This window comes from Saccostrea echinata, unplaced genomic scaffold, assembly GCF_033153115.1.
Source record: "Saccostrea echinata isolate AGI-Se365-2 ecotype Australia unplaced genomic scaffold, CSIRO_AGI_Sech_v1 ptg000016l, whole genome shotgun sequence".
In the NCBI taxonomy this organism is placed as follows: Eukaryota; Metazoa; Mollusca; class Bivalvia; order Ostreida; family Ostreidae; genus Saccostrea; species Saccostrea echinata.
Genome location: NW_026889765.1, coordinates 29,119,031 through 29,143,207, shown reverse-complemented (window position 1 = coordinate 29,143,207; position 24,177 = coordinate 29,119,031). Strand labels below are relative to the sequence as shown.

General features: G+C 33.0%; 1 protein-coding gene across 1 annotated transcript; it reads right to left on the bottom strand.

Moving 5' to 3' along the window:
* Positions 1–3,679: 3,679 nt before the first annotated feature.
* Positions 3,680–24,177, bottom strand: LOC133188635 (galactocerebrosidase-like). Its single transcript, XM_061324135.1, has 19 exons — positions 24,096–24,177; positions 23,398–23,548; positions 20,389–20,457; positions 20,128–20,191; positions 19,074–19,162; positions 18,082–18,246; positions 16,484–16,522; positions 16,005–16,132; positions 14,255–14,372; positions 13,982–14,019; positions 13,426–13,550; positions 12,929–13,068; positions 11,970–12,059; positions 11,775–11,870; positions 11,146–11,287; positions 6,295–6,472; positions 5,440–5,609; positions 4,906–4,982; positions 3,680–4,709 (listed from the first exon to the last, which is right to left on the bottom strand). The coding sequence occupies exons 2-19, from the start codon at positions 23,527–23,529 to the stop codon at positions 4,452–4,454; spliced, it is 2,118 nt and encodes a 705-aa protein (XP_061180119.1). The 5' UTR covers positions 23,530–23,548; positions 24,096–24,177; the 3' UTR covers positions 3,680–4,451.

Here is a 24,177-nt window from a genome sequence, read left to right as displayed (position 1 = left end):
ACTTTCTTTTGGATACCAACAAATTTGGCCTTGATCTTGACTTTGGAGTTGAACTACTTTTAAAAATCTTTAACCTTGACCATAACGTGAACGTTTGGTTCTAGGGCTTTCACATTTCACGAATATGTGTATCACTTTTGACAAGACCTCCCCTTGGGCCCCATTTGACCTTGACCTTGACATTTTTTAATTTAACCTTCGCCATTACTTTTGAACAGTTGGAGCCAGGGCTTTCAAATTTCACAGGTATATTCCTCGAGACAAGACCATTCTTTGAGTACCAACTTTTTTGATCTCTTGACCTGGATTTTGACTTGCATTTGAGAAACTTTAACCTTTGCCATAAGCTGCGATACGGGGCATCAGTGTTTCACAAACACATCTTGTTTACTTTGGAAATAACTTTTGATTGAGAGAGGATAGAGCTTTCATATTTTGCAATACAAGTACACTATCTATAAGAACACCTTTCAGAAAGATATATCATTTTTGACTTAATGATCTTGATCTACAAGTTTGAAAAACACAAAACAAGACAGTTATAATATGCCATAACTAATTGTATCCCAACCACTAAGACACCGAAAGCGGGGGACCTCAATTCTTTGAATTTGCTTGTATTCTCACAACTTGCAAAATTAATATTTGGTCTGACAACTGGGATTCTCAGTCGGTACAATCTTTACTATGATTACTTGCATGGCGATACACGTCTTTATTAAATTGTAGCCCTGTTGTTCTTCAAAAGATTTTTGTCCCCTACTTTCACGACATAAAATCTCATTCGTCTGTTAGTCTGTCCGTCCGTCTGTCACAAAAACTTGGTTATAACTTTTGACAGAAGATGTGGCTTTTATATTTCACATGTGTTTTACCTGTGACCTTTCCAAATGTAATATAATTTTCCCCGTGTCCTCGAAGTTTGACTTTTTTTTTTTTTTTTTTAAAAATTGATATTTCTTGGTAAATTCTTTTGAAGGAGAGAATATAATTCATGTACATTACCTGTGGCACCTTTCAAGAACTACTACCATTTTGACCTCATGACCTTGAAGTTTGCCCTACCTTTCAAAATTTTTCATCTTTGGCTATAACTTTTTCACTAGAAGAGATATATGTATGGCTTCTATATTTTTGCATGGCCATGGCATGTGACTAGGCCTTTCCCGATATGATGATTTTTGACTCATGACTTTGACCTTCAAGTTAGAGCTACATTTCAAAAATTTAATATTAACCTTAACTTTTACACCTGAATAGACAGGGCTTTCATATTTTTTTTTCTTAAGTACAATACTTATGACAAGACATTTATTTACGAAATGCAGTATGATTTTTGACCTCATGACCTAAACCAGTTTGACTTTCAAGAATTTTAATCTTGGCCATAACTTTCGCACCAGAACATATTCCTTTCAAAATAAATGTTGGGATGATAGACAGACAACAATGACAGACGAGACAATTACGATATGCCACAAATCATTGCAACCCAATAAAACCTCGAAAGCGGTGGATCACTATTCTTAAAGTTAATCTATATATATATATAACCATGTAGATCTTTCGCCCTCTGTTGTGGGCTATCCTTGCACTACGATTTGGAGAATCTTGATGTACATTAAATAGGAAAGTCTACATGAAAAAAATGACCCTGCTGTTCTTGAGATTTTTAAATAGTTTTCCCATAAAATACTGTGTATACCTCCAGAAGTATAGAAGAACGATAAAACGAAGGAGAAAAGTAGAAATTCAGATTAGTGGATAGATATGTTCTCTCTAGAATATTCAGAGATACTCGGTACACTAGACGAGAAAGAAACTGACGAAATTTAGTAATTTAAAGCAACAACCCGTAAAACCAACTGGGAGAACTGCAACAGAGTGAGACTTCACAAACACAAGTAAGACCATTGAGGAAGCACTTGCTCAGAACAACGGTAGAAACAGGAGAACATTTGAGTATCACCAATCAAAGATAGAGGAAAGTAAATCAAAAGACAACATTCTGCTCAAACAGTTCTGCGTTGTGTCTACCAGAACAATAATCACAGAGAAGCCATCAACGACAAAGAGAGTGCCAAATGGAATAAGTGGCATCCTAGATTATCTCAGAAAAGCTTCTGGAAATATTGAACATTTCTAAAGCGATCAGATCTTATAGCAACCCTATCGGGGTCCTCCTCCAGGACTTTACCGACAGGAACCCAGAAAATTACAGACCTGCGTCTTGTACCTGTTTTCTTTCCAAATTCTTGGAACATAAACTTAATAAGGGTTCCGCACTGAAACGTAGCTCGCCAAACAAACCTTTGCCGATGATTATTTGTTATACCGTATATCAAAACGTAATCAATATCATAAATCCTGTAATTGATAAAGATCTTGAACAGGGAAAAAACACAGACTTTTTAAGGTCTCATCCGAAGGACCCGCAACTTTCACTTCAAAGTGCCGAGCGCTTGGCAAAGGAACATTTGCTACCTATTCTTTACCAGTCGGTAGGGCGCTCGCTTCGTGATCTGAAGGTCGTGTGTTCGAATCGCGGCCTCGACTGACCTAAGTCGATAAAAAATAGGTAGCAACTGTTCCTTCGCCAAGTGTTCGGGTTGAGGGTCCTTCGGATGAGGCCTTAAAAACCGAGGCCCCGTGTCACAACAGGCGTTGGCACGATAAAGAACCCTCTCTGCTCAATGACCCTAGGTGCAGAGTAAAGGTCTAAATTTGAAGCCCTTCACCGGTTTATGGTGACGTCTTTATATGAATGAAAAATTCTCGAACGGGACCTACCGGTAACAACATTCAATCAATCAATCAACCTTACGCTGCCTGCGCCACAACAAACATCACTATTTTACCCCATGTAAAAATGCTTATATCATTCATTGGTACAGTCGACCTTACAGTATGGCATTATTATCCGGAAATGATGCCATTAAACTGAACCATCATACTAAAGCGAATCCAGATAAAGACTTGAATGTGTACAATGCTGAGCTGCCCACGTCATTACTCAAGACTACAAATCTAGGAAGGTCAGATTCATCACTAAGACTGATTTAGAACTCCTAACGTTCCAGGAATGAAGGAAGGAGGTTTGACTGACATTTCCAGTTCCATGTAGAACCAAAGTGCTCATAGTCTGAGAAACTCATGATTCGTCAAGGACCATAGACATCTTGTTGATAATGTTCTCGTGATTAAATTCCAGGTTTGTTGTGGAAGTATTTTACTTTTTAGTAACTTCCAGTTTCAGATACCTCTTTATTTTATGTCATTAGACATCAATTTAGTTTATGTCACTATACAACAATTTAGTCTATGTCACTAGTCAACAATTTAGTTTATGTCACTAGACAACAATTTAGTCTATGTCACTAGACAACAATTTAGTCTATGTCACTGGACTATTATACTAAATTTGAAGAAAAAGTATTTTGTAAGTGATACTGTATACAGGGTTATTTTTGACTTATGTTATTTTTGCCCTTTCACACTTGCACACAATTTTAAATTTGTCCAGTTACAGTTCTGTGTAAGAATTTATACTGTGTTCTTTGAATTCGCCCTGTTTTAAATTTACCCACCTGTGAGTAGGGCGAAAGGGGCCAAAATAAAACAGGGGCAAATATTTCCCTGTATACAAGTATTCCACTTTGGGAAAAAAAATTTAATTAAAATCATGGTACAGCACCTTTATTTGACAATAATCAGTCTTCAACATATTAAAAATCTTACACAATGTGTGTAAAATTACCTATATAATATTTCTGAAAATCAACTACAAAATTGCAAAGCTACTTGAGTGATAGATGTCAAAATAATCTTCCAGTCAGACATAACATGCTTGTTTAGTTTTTGAAACACTTTACATTCATAATGAATGGAAGCTCTAGAAAAGTGTGCAGTTATTATACATGTATATACCCAGAGATCTATAAATATAACGTACAAATAAAATCATGTCATACATTAGCATAATAACATTTCATAACAACAATTATAATCAGCACTCATAAGTTCACTGGGTTTCTCCATATTGTTCTACAAATGGCACATTTGATGAGAAAGAGAACATCACAACTAAGTCTTTACATAGTATCATTTCTTGCAAAATGAAAGCTTTCAGACATAAATGATGTAAATGCATGTTATGCTATTTGGAACGTGAAATCAAATCATCTTGAAAATGAGTGTAGCAATTGACTCAATCAATGTACCACATTGTCTCATTTGAAATATGAGTTTTATTTGCAATGTGCTATAACTACGTGCTATGGTATATTCCTTGAGCTAAAAAGCATGTGTTTTAAGTTTTGTGTTTTTGGAATATATCAATTTTATGTGTAATCTAATATAACTTTGAGCAATGGTGCATGTGTTTTGATTTTATGTTTTGTTTGTTTGGAGTTTATATTTTTTTTATATATGTAATATTATATAATTATATATCAAACTATGGTATATTTCCTTGAGCTATGGTGCACATGTTTTGATTTGAAGTACAGTTTTGTGTCTTTGGAATAAACTTTTTCAGGTAACTTTATTCCACTTAAATCAATGTCCTTAGAGCTCATCATTTTAAAATTATCGAAATTTGCTAGGCCATAGGAATCTGTTCCCATGGCTACAAAGCCATTGGCTGGTTTAGGAGGCACATTGGTTTTAAATAAACTCACTCCATTCAGACTGCCAACAGCTGTTGTATTCTGTAAAATAAATTAATATCATTACAAAACTTACGTGTCAGGACTAATATTAATCATTCTTAAACTAAAATGAGCTTCATTGTTACACCTATACCCAGACAGCTGTTTAAATTTTGTTCCATAGGAACCCATACATACATGCATCTTTAGTGTTTAAGATATTTGTGTTGCAGTTACATGTATATGATATACTTACCTTGACAATTAAACTAATTGTATTCCAACCATTGACAGAGAAGTTGGCTATTCCCTCTTGTATGACAGAAGTACGAGCTGCAAAAAAAAAAAAGAAAATGTTCACTCTTAATTAATTATATGATCATCAAATTATAGTCAAATCTCATTATCTTGAACTCAATGGAACTGAGAAAAAAACTTTGAGATATCCAAGGATTCCAGATATTGAGGGTAAAATACTAAGAATATTAGTAGTTGGGAATTCCTAATCATTCGACTCATCCATGGTATTCGAGATATCAGTGCTCGAGAAACCAAAGTTTTATATTGTATATTATCATTATGACTTGAAATACACCATGTTACACTTGTGTCAAATCAATGGAATTTTAAATATGTGGATCATCATTGACTGTCTCACTGTAGATCACCAAATTTATACACGTTAGCAAGATGAAAATTTCTAGAATTTCTGATATTGTTGCATATAATTTCTAATTATTAAAATAAAATTTAATTTTATTTGCATAGACTCTTTTTTGGTTGTACTTACACACATCATTAGATAGAACATATTTCTGTTCACTGGGGAGGATGAAAAAGAATATTCCTTTGGCTTCCCAAGCATTACACCCCCCTTGATCCACCCTTACTGCAACAAACGACCCTGAACTCCCATTGACCTTTGGGATCTGTGTCTCAACACTCACTGCCATGTCAGTCCTTTTACAATGAAATTTATAATATCAAATATTGCTGTAAATCAGTTGTAATTTTTTTTTAAAAATATTAATGAAGAATATGATGCAAATCTTTAAAAATAAAATTGAAATGAATTAAAAATAGAGCAAATAAATACTGAAGCAAGTCTGAAGAAGTTTAACAAATACAGCTCATAATTAATCTCTTTATATCTGTGCTTTTATTACAATTCATCTGTAATATAAAGCAACTAATGAAAATCTGACATCTTTTTGGCAATAACTGAATATCAAATTTCACATGCCACTGAATGAAATGGGTACATATAAACTGGAAAGTTTTCAATAAATCTTAATGCTTACATTCTCCAAAAATACTCAATCATTTGAAATTTCTACTGAGGATGAGCGAAACATTTAGTACATGAAGCAAGCTATGATATTCAATGAGGATGAGGTAGATTTTAATTGTGAGAATGCATGAATGAGACACACAAGCAAAGTCCAACCTGTTTATCTTAGATGTTCCAAAAACCATGTACATGACACAATAGAAGCGATAAGTTTGTTATGTGCACATGATGCATGTAACATTTACTGGTTAATATGATATGTAAGAGAAGTGAGATTTACAGTCCTGAAAATGCCAGGAATGGAATGTGAAAGTGGATGCATAAGACGTACCAGAGCAACAGGAAGTTACCTACCAAGTGTTGTTTCCAATAAGATCTAGGGGAAACACAAGATTAAATATACACCAATAGATAGGAGGGAAGGTGACAACCTGGGTGAGCACCATGCCATGACTGGGATCATCTGATTTCCTGGTTTCAAACACACCCACTTGCTGAGCAAAAAGTGTTGGCTCTACATTTTCTGCATACCCTGTTTATATATAAACAAACAATACTGTGTTGCAGATGTATAAGTAACTGGTCTAACGAGTGGTTCATTTATTTTGTTCATGAGTTGTATACAATACTGTACTGTAGACTTAGGATAGAATGGTAGTATAAACACTTCTCTGAAAGCAAAATATGTGAAAATGACTGCAATGCTGGGGAGGGTCTACTTACATATTTAATTTGGAGTTGCATATCTTGTGTTATCATTATACTATGGTGGTAAACTTTTATTACAGAAAACAAATGCCTGTGCTTAAAACCTCTTAACTGACCCTGAAGCTAGAGCACATATTTTATAGATTTTAATATTAAGTTTACTTGATAAGGAAGACGGTGAACATATAAGGATTTTGCTGCAGAAAAAAAGGAATTAAACAGCCAGTATGAGGTGGCAAATGGAAGTCTATTTGGGTGCAAGCAAGAAAACATGAGTTTTCAATAAAAAAAAGTTTCTAACATAGAAAATAAATTGCATCATTTTTCTTGCCATACAACACTTTCACAGCACACTGCCAAGGACAAAAGGATTCAAACTGAAGAAACAAACCTGTACTTGACACAGATTAAACAACTGTTTCAGCTCATAGGAAGGAATAAAGATGTATTTGCAATAGCTGAACTTAAGAAAAATAAATATCCTGACACATTCAATCCTCACAAACATGGAGCTGCCAGAAAGCACATTACAATCAAGTCTCAGCAAACACCAACTCTCATGATAGGGCAAGTGTCATAGACTTCAGATTTTATTTCAAATTGCAAATACATTATTGCAAAGTTCATATATTTTGACTGTAGTCTTAAGTTTGAGGGTGGTATATTGTTTATTGAATATTTTAGACAATATTTTGTTTCATTACTCTTGATTGATATTCAGTGTATTCAATATGATTATGAAATACACACTTTAAAATATTCTGTTACATGACCATAATTAGAGGTAGAATTTATCAGTGTGTATGCAAGACAAGAATTAATAAGGATTAATTAAATATATTTTATGGTAGTTCTTCAGAGAAGTATATACTCTAACTGCTTGGGATGTTAGATAAATCAATTTGCTTGAATAGAAATTACTCTGCAAAGTGGGAAATAGCCTTGCGGCTGACCTGCTTTTCTGCGATTTTATTTTCGGAACCTTGTTGCTTTTCCACGACTACTCTATACTGCTTTTGCACAATTGGTTTTTACTACCAGGTATATATGTTATGTGTTATCTCCTTTTTAGCTCAAAAATCAAGTGAGCTTTTTTGATCAACTGTTGTCCGTCGTCCATCCGTCTGTCTGTAAACTTTTCATATTTTCAACTTCTTTTCAAGAACCACTGGGCCAATTTTAATCAAAGTTGGTAGAGCATCCTTGGGTGAAGGGGAGTTTAAATTTTTAAAATGAAGGGCCAACCTCCCTTAAAAGGGGAGATAATCAAGAAAAGACAAAAATAGGGTGGGGTCATTAAAAAATCTTCTCAAGACACTGGGCCAGAAAAGCTGCAACTTATATGGAAGCATCCTAGGATAGTGTAGATTCTAAATTCTTCAAATCATGGCCCCTGGGGGTAGGGTGGGGGAAACATAGGGAATCAAAGTTTTACATTGAAATATATAGGAAAAATCTTGAAAAGTCTACTTTTCAAGAACCACTAAGCCAGAAAAACTGAAACTTTTATGGAAGCATCCTGGGGTAGTGTAGATTCTAAATTGTTCAAATTATGGCCCCCCAGGGGTAGGGTGGGGCTACAATAAGTATTTCATGGGGGGATCTGGTGAAGAACAGCAGGACCAAAGTAACTCAGGTAGGCGTTGTGGCCCATGGGCCTCTTGTTTTTGATACGTCCAATTTTTAAATGGTCGTGCTTAGCATTATATAACATCAAACGGCTACTGATATTTACCTGTATTTCCCAAAAGCGTTCTACTAGGCAATGAGTACTTACTCACATGGTAATATAAATTGAATGAATCTCGCACTTCACACTTTTCGGTAATAGGTTTAGATGTTTTAAGCAATATGGAAATTAAATTGTGGGAATAAATGTATAATCTACGATGGATTTACATACAAAAAAGAAAAGGTTTTAAGGAATGGGGATGTGTCATTCCGAGGCAGCATTGATAAAATCTGCAAAGCCAGGATTACAACCTTCCCTTGGTAAGCAGGGGGCAACAGGTTTTACCTGGCTAATTAATGGAAGACATATGAAAAAAAAGTTGTGGAAAAGCTAAAATTGTTATCGCAGAGAAACAATAAAACTTGTCACAGAAAAGCATGAATTTTTTCGCGGAAAAGCTATGTCAAATCACGGAAAAGTGAAACTGCGATCCTTGAATGTGTGATAAATTGAAATTCTAATGAGATACATGTATATGGGATACAATTAATACTATGGCTTGTTCCGAGCACTTTTCAGCTACACTATGATACAATGAAATCAATTATAAAGCTGAAAGTATATAATAAGTTTAATCACTTGTGCTGAAGCAATTACATGTAATGTACAACATTTGAAAAAAATGTACTTGACCATGATGAACTGCACAGGTCCATCTTCACAAAATAGAGAATTAATTACAAAAATGATGTATTTGTTAAACTTCTCCTTGCAAAGATACCATGATATTTACCAGCTATAGTTTCCTATAATATTGATGGACTTATTAGCTTTCTCTGCCTGACACCAAGACACAGGTAAATCCAACACTGTCTGCATAACAACTTTTTCTCTGGCAGAATCTGAGGATTTAACTATTTCATATGCCCCAGTCTGCTGTGCAAAGTTGTTAGGTTCAAAAAAATAGGCATATCCTATACATGATGATTAAAAAAATATCTTCCTTTATATCAATATACGTGAATTTTCTATTAACAATATTCTTTATCATAAAAAAGAATCCTATGAGAAACTTTATGGCTATAAAATTATAGAAATCAGTATGACTTTTGGAGAAACATAAAGTCAAAATATATTTTAAACTAGATGGGGCTGAGGGAAAACTTGATATTTCTGAAGATTTCAGATACTGAAGTTAAAATAATTATTTGAAACTCAAACATACGTAATCAGAGATTACAGAGCTCACCTCACTGAATGTTGTCTTTAAGTAAGGCAAAGTCCCAAACTAATAATCTAGTAGTGTGCATCCCTAAATGTAATATTTATGCAATTATGGTCCAATAGGGCTTGCAGTTACTTGGGAATGGACTTACCTAAAAACTTAAAACTAGTCACTCATCCAGAAAATTTAAGTCATATCCAGCAACCAAAGCAAGTTTGAGAGTGTTCATCCCATGATACATCATCCATGCAAGTTTGGTTCAGATAGCTCTATAGTTTACTTTAAACTGGTCACTCTTCTAGAAAATGTAGGTTAGATACTGGATCCGAAGCAAGCCTGGAAGTGTGCATCCTCAGATGTATCATCCATGCAAGTTTGGTCAATATAATGCTTATAGTTACTTGGAAATGAGACCTGCTCCAAAAACTTTAACCTGGTTGCTCATCCGCAAAATGTAGGTCAGATCCAGCATCTGAAGCAAGTCCAGTAGTGTGCATTTTCAGATGTATCATTCATGCTAGTTTGGTCAATATAGGGCTTATAGTTACTTAGAAATGAGACCTGCTCCAAAGACTTTAACATGGTCACTCATCCGAAAAATGTAGGTCAGAACCAGCATCCAAACCAAGTCCAGAAACTTTGACCTGGTCATTCATTCAAAAAATGTAGGTAAGATCCAGCATCTGAAGCAAGTCCAGTAGTGTGCATCCTAAGATGTATCATCCATGCAAGGTTGGTCAATATAATGGTTATAGTTACTTGGAAATGAGACCTGCTCCAAAAACTTTAACCTGGTCACTCATCCGGAAAATGTAGGTCAGATCCAGCATCCAAAGCAAGTCCAGTAGTGTGCATCCTCAGATGTATCATTCATGCTAGTTTGGTCAATAGAATGCTTATAGTTACTTGGAAATGAGACCTGCTCCAAAAACTTTAACCTGGTCACTCATCCGGAAAATGTAGGTCAGATCCAGCATCTGAAGCTAGTCCAGTAGTGTGCATCCTCAGATGTATCATTCATGCTAGTTTGGTCAATAGAATGCTTATAGTTACTTGGAAATGAGACCTGCTCCAAAAACTTTAACCTGGTCACTCATCCGGAAAATGTAGGTCAGATCCAGCATCTGAAGCAAGTCCAGTAGTGTGCATCCTCAGATGTATCATCCATGCTAGTTTGGTCAATATAGGGCTTATAGTTACTTGGAAATGAGACCTGCTCCAAAAAATTTTACCCTCTCCAAGAACTTACACCTGCTCTTAAAACATTAACCTGGTTATTGCAGCATCTGAAACCTTGACTGGTACAATGAAACATACTAGAAGCATCCTCCATGCTTTTCTGATTAATAATGGGCATAGAAGTACATGTACTTGAAAAGAAATCTGGTCCAAAAATTTTAACCTGGGACACCGACGCCAAAGCCGACGCCGAGGGTATTACATAAGCTCCCCCAACTTCGTTGAGGTGAGCTAAAGAGTGGTTCCGTCTTCCAACTCACTTTGATACATGTATATCCGTGTTATTTGAGATATTGATGTTCAAGATACAAAAGTTCAACTGTTTTTAAGATAAAAATATGAAACAAAGTAGTACATGTACCATTAAAGTTGTCACTATACGGCAAAGGAAAGGGTTTATCATCTGGAGAGTTTGGATACAGTCCCTTCTGTCCTGTTGAAATGGTTGTTATGGTGATGACCTCATCAACATTGAGAGATATACTTAGAATTCCACCAATCACCTAAATGCGTTCAAATTTCAATGCATATATCATTAAAACAGTCCTAAAAAAAGAATAAAAAGCAAAATTGATATAATGTAACAACAGAAATATGAGCATGACTTTGAACAAATCATACTTGAATCTATAACTCAGTAAGGCAGCATTCAAATAAGTTTAAATTTGTGAAGAAAAAAATTGAATGACAATCATAGCTACACTGTATTTCTTAACACCCTATGTTCATAGCATTTCATTTGAGCAAACTTGAACCCAAGAATATTTTATGCCAAGTTTGGTTAAATTATTGTCCTCTGGGTTTGGAAAAGATGTAAAAAAAAAATGTCAAAAGTTTACAAACAAAATAACAAACAGATGCCATGTACTCTTTAATCAGAAAAGCTTAATTAATTAAGTCTTGGCTCAGGTGAGCTAAAATTATTTGGCATTCTACCTTTCTAAGCCACAGTGTAATACTTATTATTAAGTATTTATAGCAGTGCCTTACCTTGATTTGTCCAAATGATCTAAAGAAATCAGATTTTGAGGAATTTTGTCCAAACTGAAAACTGCTCTTCCATAAATAAAGAGATGATATATTTGCCTGTAGAAAATTCATTACAATAGTGAAATGCCATATTCAAAAACTTCTTTCACATGTTAATGTGAACATATTTTTAAAACTAAAATCAGTATAACTTACATATGTTCCTTTGAGTTGTAATGTAACATTCTGGGGGTTTACAGAGTAAGGAGGGAGTGGGGGTCTAATGCAGACAGAATGATCATGGCTCTGAAAGGGAAATGTATGGTTTCTTATTCATACATAGAGACAGAGTCTCATTTTTTTAATATCCTGCAAGGCTATTTCCATAATGAAAACTCATAAAAGAAGTCATTTCATTACCTCATTTTCATTTTGCTTTATACATGATTGCCTTTTTTTTAAAGTTACATAGAGAGTTAATATCATGTGTTTCTTTTAAGATAATTGTATCATAATTGTATCATAAATCTAAAGATTTATGAAAAATATGAATAAGGAGAAGTTTTGAGATCTCAACTGCATGGTAAAAGCAAGAAAAGACTGCAAAATGTAAGTGCTGGAAGAAGAAAAGTCGTATCTATGGCGTGGTTGTTATCGTCAATGTCAAGGTCATGTGTCTTTTATTTTTAGCATGAAACTAGCAATCAAAAGTGTGGAATAAGTTCTGATCATCTTTTTTTGAAGATTATATCAAAATTCTCGGTCGACTGACATCTAAACCTATGGAATTGACACTGTGGTAACTTCTTCAACTTTTCTGCCCATGCGTACCTTGAAGAGGAAGAAGTGAAGCAATATTTTTGTGTTGGGGCAACCTAAAATTATTTTTACTTATATTTTTCTCCATAAAAGTAGATTTTTTAGGTTTTGAAACCTGTAATTTTCTGAAACCTAATACTATTAAGAAGTGAGTAAAATTTGCATGTGTCTTGCAAAAATTCTACTTTTGTCAATTTTCCCATTTGTCTGTCACGGTGCCTCTTTAAAAAAAAAATCTCTGTATGTAAAAATAAAGTTCTCTGGAAAATAAAGTTCTCATGAGTGAAAGGTGATTTAAAGTAGAAATACATGTAGATAACCAATTCACTATAGCTAAAGCTTATTTACTCTCTTACCATGCTTTCTATAACAATGGTGAGATCCTTGTTGTCAGGGCTGACTAAAGACACCATACTCCCCCCGCCCTGTAATCTACTGACCCCCTTATCATGGGGGAGGTACTTCCAGCCAGGTCGTGTAAACTGTGTTGTATGGGCTGAAACAACAAGACCTTTCTGAGGAGACTGTAGCTCTACAGGTCTGAACATAAAAATGGTCTGGGAGAAAAAAATTGATACACAGAAATTGTATATTTATGTTGTATTCTAGTTGTATGTTTTATTCAAATCAGAATAAAAAAAACTGTACTAGGAGCAGTAGCATATTAAAACTGTTCACAGACAGACAGATAGACAAAGAGATGGATGAAAGACACTTTACCAAAACAAGAATTCTTATGGATCATTACTGCTAAAACTAAATACTTGCTTTCAGATATGAAAATATAATGAATTTAATGTTATTAAAAAAAATTCCTGCAACATAGTATCATACCTAAATACATGTACCTTACCTGTGACCCAGATAGGACTTTCTACAACGTAATGTCCACTCCAGGGTGTCTCAGCTGTCATCAGACCATTACGGGGAAACGGTAAAGCTTCGTAATAACTGGCAATCAGGTTCCAGGAAATGGTACTAGGACAACAGTATATCATAATATGTAACACACACAAAATAATAATAATTTTAAAATATTTATAACTCCACTCTGAATGCATTCTCTGAATTTCCAGTGCCTCCCCAAACCAGGGTTCTCCAACATAAATTTTTTTTTTACTATGGCTCAGAGTGGGTAATCAGCATTTTCAGAGATAAATTTCTGCATAATGATAGACAAAACTAAATGGTGAAGTAAATATACAGAAAGTTTTAATTACCCGGTAATTTTTAAAGTGATTCTTTTTTCATGACTATAATTTTTCAGACAGACAGATGGACGGTGCCAAGAGATATAGCATAATCTCTTTTAACCTTATTGAGGTGAGCATTAAATTCAGTTCCTTTACAAATGTTGATAAGTATTCCAGTACTACGGCGTATTTCTAGCCATTGATTTAAAATATTACCTCGTCATAAGTCCATTGACATAATTTTGGTTTACAATCTGAAAGAAAAATATTTACAACATTTAAATTTACCATAATACAACCACATACATTGTACATGTTATTGACACAGATAATTTTGCATTAAAACAGGCTGAAATTTATTGGTTTGGTTGATATCATTCCTATCTGACTATAAGTGTTCTGCCATTTGGACATGCTATGTAGCTCTGCTCTTCAGCTTTGGAAGATAAGAAAAGCATTGCTTCAGTGACAAATGTTCCCCTGACTTACCCTGGCCCAGCAGCCTCCCCCTACATTGTCATTGAATGTGGAATAGTCTTCTGATGACCAGAGTTGTGTCCCTTGTTTCTTAGCAAATTCTGGAGACAGAGTTCCTGGATAATGTACCCTAAAATTAAATCGATTACACTATCCTTTATCAAAAAGAAATTCTACAATTTGAGATTTTCTTCTCAGAAGATCTCAAAAACAGTGATTGTCTCTTTTTATGCACCTTACAATATGTATTAATTATTTCTTCTTAAATTTTAAGGACATTGGCAAGGTTCCTGGTTATCGTATAGAATTTTTCAAGAACTCTAGAGTTGGTTTACTTGTACTAAACAGGCTATATTCTGGATTGTTTAACCTACCAAGCCAACCTTCTTTTTTAGATTTTGTCAAATCAGTTTTTTTGCAATTCTCAATGCATTTCCTAAGTATAATGTTGATAAAAGGGACCTACATAATTTTTTACCAAATATTTCTCCAAAACCCACTTATTTCATATAGTTTTTGTATTATATACATTATTGTATCTTTATTTCCTATGACTTCTAGATATTTTGGCTGAAAATATATATAGAGAAACAAGACAAGGACATACCGGCACCGATCTTTATTTTTGAGTTACTTCCCTCAACAGCTATAATTACATATTATTCATAATGGTCAAGAGAGTCAGACTGGTTGATTGTTTCTATCATGCAATTGACTGAAACTCATTGTCATAAAATATTGGCATGGATTTATTTTAATTTTTATTCGTAGTTACTAAATGCTGCTTCCTTCATCTGTTCATACAACCCAAGAATTGATCTTCGTCGGTCTACCTTTCAGCATATGTCACATCTTTGCCCATCCCAACATACTGAGCATAACTATAGTAAATGATGACCTGTTGGCTCTTTGTCCCCTGAATACAATGTACAACAAAGCTATTACTACATTTCTTTCTTGCTGTATAGATGAAATTCTACCCGATGAAGGAAGTACATGTACATGTGCTTTTGTTTACCTCTGTAACATATGCTTTATTGGTTTTCACCGCTAAGAGAATTCTACACGGGAGATCACTCTCAATCACTATTTCATAAGTGAAAAAACCCATGTATTAAACCTTTTTCTACGGAAAACCCTGACTTGCCAATGTCCTTAAATGTCCTGATGGACACTTGCTTCCACAATTATTTACATATACATGTAGTTCGATCTAAAAATAGTAATGCATACATGGACATCTATAATGACTTTGCAGCCATTACAGATTGCCACATTATAATTTGTGAGAGTTTCATTTATTTGAATTTTGTGGACATCTGTTACAAAGTCTCAACATATTTATATACATGAATATATTCTGTATGAAAGTTACAAAGAAAACTCTTGGCCTTGAAGATATTTTACATTTTTCTTGCATTCAACCATGTTCAAAATAAAGCAAAATTGTATAAAATATGGTCAGTCTCCTTAGCAAATGAATAATGAAGAATATCAGCCTTTCATTCAAGACCATAAGCAAAGGTCAATAAAAAGACGGATGTTTTTGTGTTAAAATAGAATTTTTTCACCATTAATATACATGTATAAATATCAGTGGGTTTAATTTCATACAAAACTTACATGCTTTTCTTCTATGACTAGGCCTACTAGTGCAGTTTATCTCAAATAAAATGTACCTATATATTTTTCTAGCTTTTCAGCTCCCATACCTAAATATCAATTCTGAAATATAATGTTATAAGGAATGTTGATAATTTACCCTACATAGTCCACAATTTTAGCCAGGTCCTGGTCTTTGTTCATATCATTAATTATCCCCCAGCCACTGTCTGAGGCCACAATCTTAGTCTGGACAAATCCACGGGCATCAAGGGTCTTTCTAAGAGTCTGCAAAATAAAGCAAAGCATATGTAAGAACCAATTGATTTCATATTTTAAATAATTTCCTGAAGGCACCTGGTGACAATGAAATTTCTTTTTTCCATATGAATATTTACTTCATTGCAATTAAACTGTAATAAAATGTTTAAAAACACCATAGCCATGAAAACATAACTATGGTATGGAAATGTGAAATAAAAATTTCTGAGCTTGGTTTGGGCTCTGTCATACTTTATAATAAATGTAGATTTAATTGTTGACCTTGGATTTACTGCTATTTGTGAGAAGCATATTTCCACTTCAAAACTATTATAACTTAATGAAATTTCTAAATAGTACTACAGAACCTGTAAATACCTTTATATAAGTAACATCATATGGTTTCTCATTCCAAATCTAATCCATGTAGAGAAAGAAAAAAAAAATATCAAATTCAATCCAATTTTTAAAAAAGATATACAAGTACAGAGCACTAGCTGTAATGGGAAAAATGTGAAATAATTCAATTCAATTCAATTCAGTTTATTGACATCACCATGTTGGCATACAGTCAAAATAAGAAATCAAATGACAGATACATGTAACAGAAAAAAAAAGAGAAGAATGTTATAACATAATTGCATGCAGTTCAATTTTTACACAGTTCCTTATAGACCTTGGCATTGTTTCCTCTGCATAAAGCATTTATATAAGTAGATACATAAACATTTTGTAGTATTATAATCACATGGGGTAACAATTTCTTTAATGGGATCAGTACCACAGTATAATTTATCATCAAAAATATCACAATATTGAAATCGAAGATCGTCATACACAGGACAGTAAAGTACAAAATGTTTTTCATTTTCAACCAATAATTTACAAGCATAGCATAAACATTTTTCCTTAGGGATTATTGGTTTACAGTATCTACCTGTTTCAATGAATAGTGAATGTGCACTGATTCTTAATTTTGTTAGCTGTGAACTTTCATGCTTTTTTAAAGGAAACTTTAAGTAATCCTGTAATTTATAATCAGTGCAGTTTAAGATTTTACTATAAAAATAAAGTTTTCCTGGGTTAGAAGATGAGATTTTGCTCAATTGTTCAAAGGTCATATCAACAAAAGTTTTATTTAACTTAAACCTCAAATCCTTATGGGAAATATTTAAAGAAGTCAAGTTTAGTTTTTGTTGAAGATTGTAAATCTTGCTTTGCCATGAAGTATAACCCCTTTTTCAGAGCTAACTCTTTGTCCTCTTTGAAAGCTGATACTAAAAGTGCATTATTATATGTGGTATTTGATTCCATATTCCTTAATCTGATATAATATTTAAACATGTTTTCATAACTTAAATAGTAAAGTGGATAAGAACCTAGTTCAGCATTAACTGCTAAATTTGATGCTTTTCTATGTACACCTAGAATATCTTTGAGAATATGATTTTGAATTTTTTCAAATGGAAAATATTCTGAAGATTTAATATCTAATTTATAGTCTGTGATCCATATTTCAGATCCATATGTTATAATTGGAACAATCATTGAATTGTATAGTTTAAGTAACACTTGAACTGAAAGATTGTTATTTCCAGGTATACTTGATTTCAGTGCAATAAAACATACTGCATTTCACAGCTTCCACCCAAAAAGATCATAGAGATGTTAGAGTTGTTGATCTTTTATTGCATTTTACCACTTTGCTTCGAGAAAATTTATGAATTTAAAAGAGCTAAATAAAAATTTAAAAACTGTGTGTGTGGTATAAAAATTTAACACATAATGTAATGATTTTTTTATGGACCCAACCCAGATTCAAATCCCAACCAATAAACATGTGATATATGTACATAGCACGTGCAGGTTGAAAAAAAAATCATTATTTTATTTTTTTCCATTTGTCAGTTCCAATAAGGACATCTAAAATTCTTAAATAATATTATGTATATAATTATACAGTTGATAGCACCCACCCCTATGAAGTCTATGGTTAAGTTATGGACTTCCTTAGCCCCCGAGATCCACTTGACGATGTAGTCCGCTGTTAGTGAGGGGTTGTGATAGGGATCTCTTGTTCCATTCCCAATCCATCCTGGGAATGCCCAAGGCAGTCCATAGAGAAGAATGTCTGGATTTCTCTGGAAAATAAGGTTTCGTTTTAGTAAAAATTATTTACATTTTTTTCTTAAATGATGTTGGAGGGGGGAAGGGAGGGAGGGGGATGTAATTTTTCTTGTTTCTTAATGTAATGATTTATAGAGATTATTTCAAAGAAAATTCTGTATCACTTACCATGTATTTGATTGTGTGTGTTTGTTTGTAAAAGAGGTCTGGGAGTACAGAAAAACAAGATCAAAATAAAATGTTGTTTCAAATAAGTTCTGTGACCTTGGTATGGGACATAAATTCTAGAATTAAGGTAGCAGAATCATTGCTTGTTTTCACCATGTGTGCAGTTTGACTCTAAAATTTTATGAGGTAAGGAAAAACATTTTTGAACACTTCATTTATTTTGAAGATTTTGACTCCAGAATTCCAGGGATTAAATTAAATTTACAAGTTTTATTCCCAATACACATACCAAAACTGGCCATAAATGTTAATGAAAAAGCTAAAAATTAATGTTAAAAAGTTTGATGACCCACAACAGACAAAAAGTATAGTATGACTCATGTGACCTATAAACAGTTTGACAATATGAAGATGCAACTAATGATGATTTTAGAATTAAATGATTGTCAGAGCACAGCAGAGACTGTGCAGAAGCAGATAATTACATTTGATATGTAAACAATTTTTTTCTGGAAACTACAAGAATTTTTTTAAAAAAAATTATGAACAATATATGATTGTCAGAGCACAGCAGAGACTGTGCAGAAGCAGATAATTACATTTGATATATAAACAATTTTTTTCTGGAAACTACAAGAATTTTTTTAAAAAAAATTATGAACAATATATGTACCTTTTTAGCTTCCTTTAAAAGCCACCATTCATAGCCCCTATTAAAATTCAGGTCACTTGGATGGTGCATATGAGATGATTCTGTCCCATCTGAAATTGTATAACATTCTTTAGGTCAAATACACTGTATTTGTAAAATAAATTAAAAACTGGTATCTCTAAATTCCATATGTTATTTCAATTACATTTGTATAAGTCAATTATTCCAACTGCCTGAAGAACCTTTATATTTCTGTCTAAATTTCAGCTTTCTTTCTTTTTTTCTTTAATTAAGGAATGAAGCTTAATTTAACCTATGTTATAAGATATAACATAACTTGGGGCAGTTTACCCTTTTGGCTGCTTCGCGGTTTATAAAGCGTAAACTGCCCCAAGTTATGTTATATCGTATAATATAGGTTAAAATAAGCTTCATTCCTTATAATTAATTTCAGTGTAGACATAAGACAATTTTTCCCCCCAAAATGGCTTTTAAAAGTAACGTCAAGCGGAGTAATAAGTTTTTGACGTAACTCATTGTGACGTAGGCAACTTATGTTATACGATATAAACGAAATCTTTTATCCAATCAAATGACTTGTTACAACTAAAATTAAATTATTCAAAAATATCATCAACTAAAACAAGAAAAAGAAAGAGAAGACAGTCAGACTCAAGTGTTTAAAAAACACAAATATTTAACATATTCAGTGGAGATCTGAGCAAGCTAGTCCCTAAGCAATGCTGAGTTGCTGACAGTGAAGTAATTTTCATTCACTTTTGTTTTTTAAACATATTGTTAGTTATAACAAACTAGTTACAACAAACTTGTTAATCCTTGGCAGTTCATTATAAGTGTGTTTTAGTGTGCTGTGGTTCATAAGAAGAAGATTCTTAAGACCAAATCCTCATTTTCCTATTTCTGAATTAACTCCTATTGGAAAATGGATGGCCTTTCATTTACATAAACCTGAGTTCCAAAGCTCAATGATTCAAAAGTTTTCACTCAATGATGGACTAAAAAGAAATAGTAATTGTATACCAGAATTACACAAATTACATTTAAAAAATCAAACCTGTGCTCTGGGCATCTCCTCCTATTTCCACCTTCAGTATATGTAGTGATGCAGCAAAATTAGGCTAAAATGAAGGCAGAAACAAAATGTTAACAAATAATGGTCAGTGTTTTATTTTAGTACACACTTTTATGTAGCAAATCTGTAATGCTTTGAGATATCCCTATGATTATAACCAGTGATGCAAGGCATAAAATATTCCTTATTTCCAAAAAACTTTTGTTAATTGAACATAAACTAAAAACAGTTAATAAAACTTACTTTGAAAAGGTAATCCAATATTTCATCCCTCTGTTTCTGAGGATAATTGACAAGAAGCCTTGATGTAGCCTGCAATGTACAATGATAAAAGTTGACATAATTTAATCAGGAGCATACATATATTAGCTGTGGAAAAATTATACGTATGTAAATATAGCAGCAAGGGTTCTGGGAGCTGCCTTTGGCCCATAATGGCTCAACCCCAACCCCCCCCCCCCCCCCCTTCCACACACTCACACACACAAACAAAGCTCTCCTAAAAGCTACTGGATTTTATTTTAAAGACAAAACTTAATTTTATCAAGCATTTGTTATATTGATGAATTTTTCGTCTTCCAAAAAATGAATTTAACATCTGTGTTTTTAGTGGAAATCAGAATCATTCAGAATAAATTCTACATTCCCAGTGTAATGTTTTTATCTATAAGTAACAATTTTGAATGATTGATTAACATCCTTTGTTTAGACCTCTTACTTAAGGGGAGGAGGGTATTGTTTAGTAAAAACACAGTTTTGAAATATATAGTACTGAATATGAATTCGATTCGTTTCATATTATTATTCTTTTCATCCAAACAACTCAGTAACATTTAAGGTTCACTGACCCTCTGAAAAGAGAGATAACTCCAACTGGTATCAATGACTATTATTCCCTTAATAACTGTCAAGAAGTGAATTTCATCAAAGTGTATCCTGATATTATAAACATTAATTTTTAGTTATAATTTTATTTCTTTTAGAAAATCATTATATAAATTAAAGTATAATTTTATATCAGTGAAGAAAGGGATGATGAATCTTAATATTTTTTTAATATTTCATAATTTTAAAATTTTAATCATAGGATCAATAATCATTTGACCCTCAGTCATGATTTTCATAACCTGAATACATGAATTTCATATTTTAGTTGAGGAATTACTCTTTTTTAACCATCATGAAAAATTTTTATCTGCTTGGAATCCAGGAGTTAAGATGAAGAATTTTAAAGATGAAAAATTTCTTTTGGAGGTTTTAGTCCCATTCCTTAAGTTGCAGTGGAATGGGGTCCATGAAATCCAAATTTTTGTTTCCCTTAATTTGCACATAGATGCTACATGTACATGTATTTAGCACAAATGGTTATAGCTCATTCAGTTGCTTCAGTATAAAAGAAGTTGAAAATGTCAAAAAATTCATGAATAATGGATTTCATATGACATGTACATACATGTAGCAGTAGATCACCTAAATGACTTAATGGGTGATCTAAAATCAAGTAGGTGGTTAAATATTTGTACATGTATTTATAAATCTGTGACAAAGATATAATATGTAAACAGTATAGATACTCTACATGTATATTAAGATATCCTAAAGGCAGTTTACAGTGTATATTTACATTTAATGGTATATCTTGTCCTCTCCAGTCAAGAGTTAGATACATGGCAATGAACTTTGGCCCTTGCTATCATTTCATGTTATGCAAACTTCAGTGTACTTAAGATACCACTTAAATACACATGCAACCAAAGCATCAATGTACTCATGGCAAATACAAGAAGTTTTCAAATCTAACTAAATTAAAATAGCTTAATATTTGATTCAACACTAGACACTGAGACAGGGATTTATAAGTGAACATTTGCCTATGTTATATAGATGTACATATACAATTTGATAATGATAAAGGCAAAGAACTACAAATATTGATTTACATTTTCAAGAAATTTAACATTATATTTTTTCTGTAGATTTCCATTTTATCACAAATGGTGAAAGAGCATAAATAATGCCTTAATGATACTGTCTAGAATCATATACAGTTGAACTTCATTATCTTGAACACCAATATCTCTAATACCAAGGATATGTCAAAGTCATTTGGCAGTCCCAACTAATTTTTCTTTGTGTTTTTTAACCTTGTTGTCTCAAATCCTTGGATATCTCAAAGTTTAGTCTCAGTCCCATAGAGTTTGACAAAAGGAATTTTGACTGTATACCGGTACTCTATATAATTAAACCAGAAATGATATTGTATAGAATTAAATATACTCTATATGAAGTATATATATGTACATGTACTAGTAATGATATTGTATAGATTTATATACATATTCTACATATTTATATTGATATTGTATAGAATTATACATGTATATAGAGGATATTTAATGTTTTGTAGTTAGATCAGGGCTCGAAATAATTGATGGCCCTCTGGTCTGGGACCAGTGAATTTTCAATCTGGGCTAGTACATTGCAGAAGGTATGTGCCCTTTGGGTCAGCATTTTTTTATGCATAATAAAATTCATTCACAGTTGGGCTAGTTAACTTGACAGGGCTGTGTGTCCAAAATTTTTGCTGTTTTTTGTTTTGTTAAATTGTACTTCTAAGTATCACAATATAAAAAAATATTACTATTATTAATATGGTTTTGGTCCAGTACTGGCCCAGTGGGACAGTGAAATTACTAAGCTGACCAGTAAAAATTTAAGGCAATAGCCCGAGTGACCAGTAAACAAAAATAATTATTTCTAGCCCTGTAGATATAGGACCGCAGATATATGGAATTTATTTCATGAGTGGGGCAGGATTTTTTTATATTATCACATGTGCTAAATAAAAGTGAAAATATCAAAAAATCCGGTCCCACTCGTGAAATAAATTCCATATCCAACTATTAAAATAGAACTTTCTGTTTATTACATTTTCTTTGATTTTGGGGGGTGGGGGGTGGGGAGGGGGGGGGGGTCTTTGATGTCAAACCTAAGCCATTGTGAGACTGAAAATTGTAAACATGTATATATTAACAATGTACAATTTGGAAAAACTTAACAGATTTAATTTGGTCAGGATGGTTCTTCATGAAGGGAATGAAAAGGGAGAGCTTTGCCGCATTTTTGATATTTTTTGCGGTGATGCATCACTTTTATAAATATCACTTTTATTCAATGGATAAATTCCAGTTTTCCAATAAATACTCTACATGTATATGTATTTGTAATGATAGCAAATAGAATTATATATACTCCTCCTCCACTTAGGCCACCGACTCCATCAAACCGCCTTCCGAACCCTGCGCTGTCATCTAATATGTAGGTCTCTGATGCTGTCCCTATAACACAGACTGACAAAACAGGAAGGATGACTAGGAACGTCATGGTGAAGACAAGCTTGTGCCTATAAAACCATGGAAACAACAAATTTTGAACTCAGAAGTGTCATAGTAAATTGGGGAAAAATATAGATTTGAATGAAAAGCTTAAACTTATGTGCTAGAAAACATATTTAATTTAAAAAAAAAATGAAAAAGAAAAATGTTTATAAACCAGGGTTCGTTTTACACAAAACCTTACGACTAAAACAAAAATGTAATTTTGCAAATAACTTTTTTTTCTTTTTTTTTTTTACATATATTTAAAAATGGTTGTAATCTTTTAAAAAAGAATTTAGATCGATATTTTTATGTAAGCAATTTTTTAACAGAAACATTATTTTTGCAAGATTTTAGGATCGTCTTAAGTTCTTTTGTAAAACTAGGGACCTATTAGCTGCAATAATGTAGCCCTCCCCCCCCCTTTTTTTGGGGGGGAGAGGAAAATATCAGATTAAAAAAAAAATCGGAGAGGGCTACATTATTGCAACTAAAACTGTACCTGCTTCAAAACATGTTTGTAAGAAAGACAAAACTTTTTTACAGGTTAAAAATATTGTTTAATTAACTTACTTGCTAAATATGGAATACTTTCTTTCAACGATTGCGGAGCATAACGCTAAACATCATGAGTAAACTCCTTGTGAAGACTCAA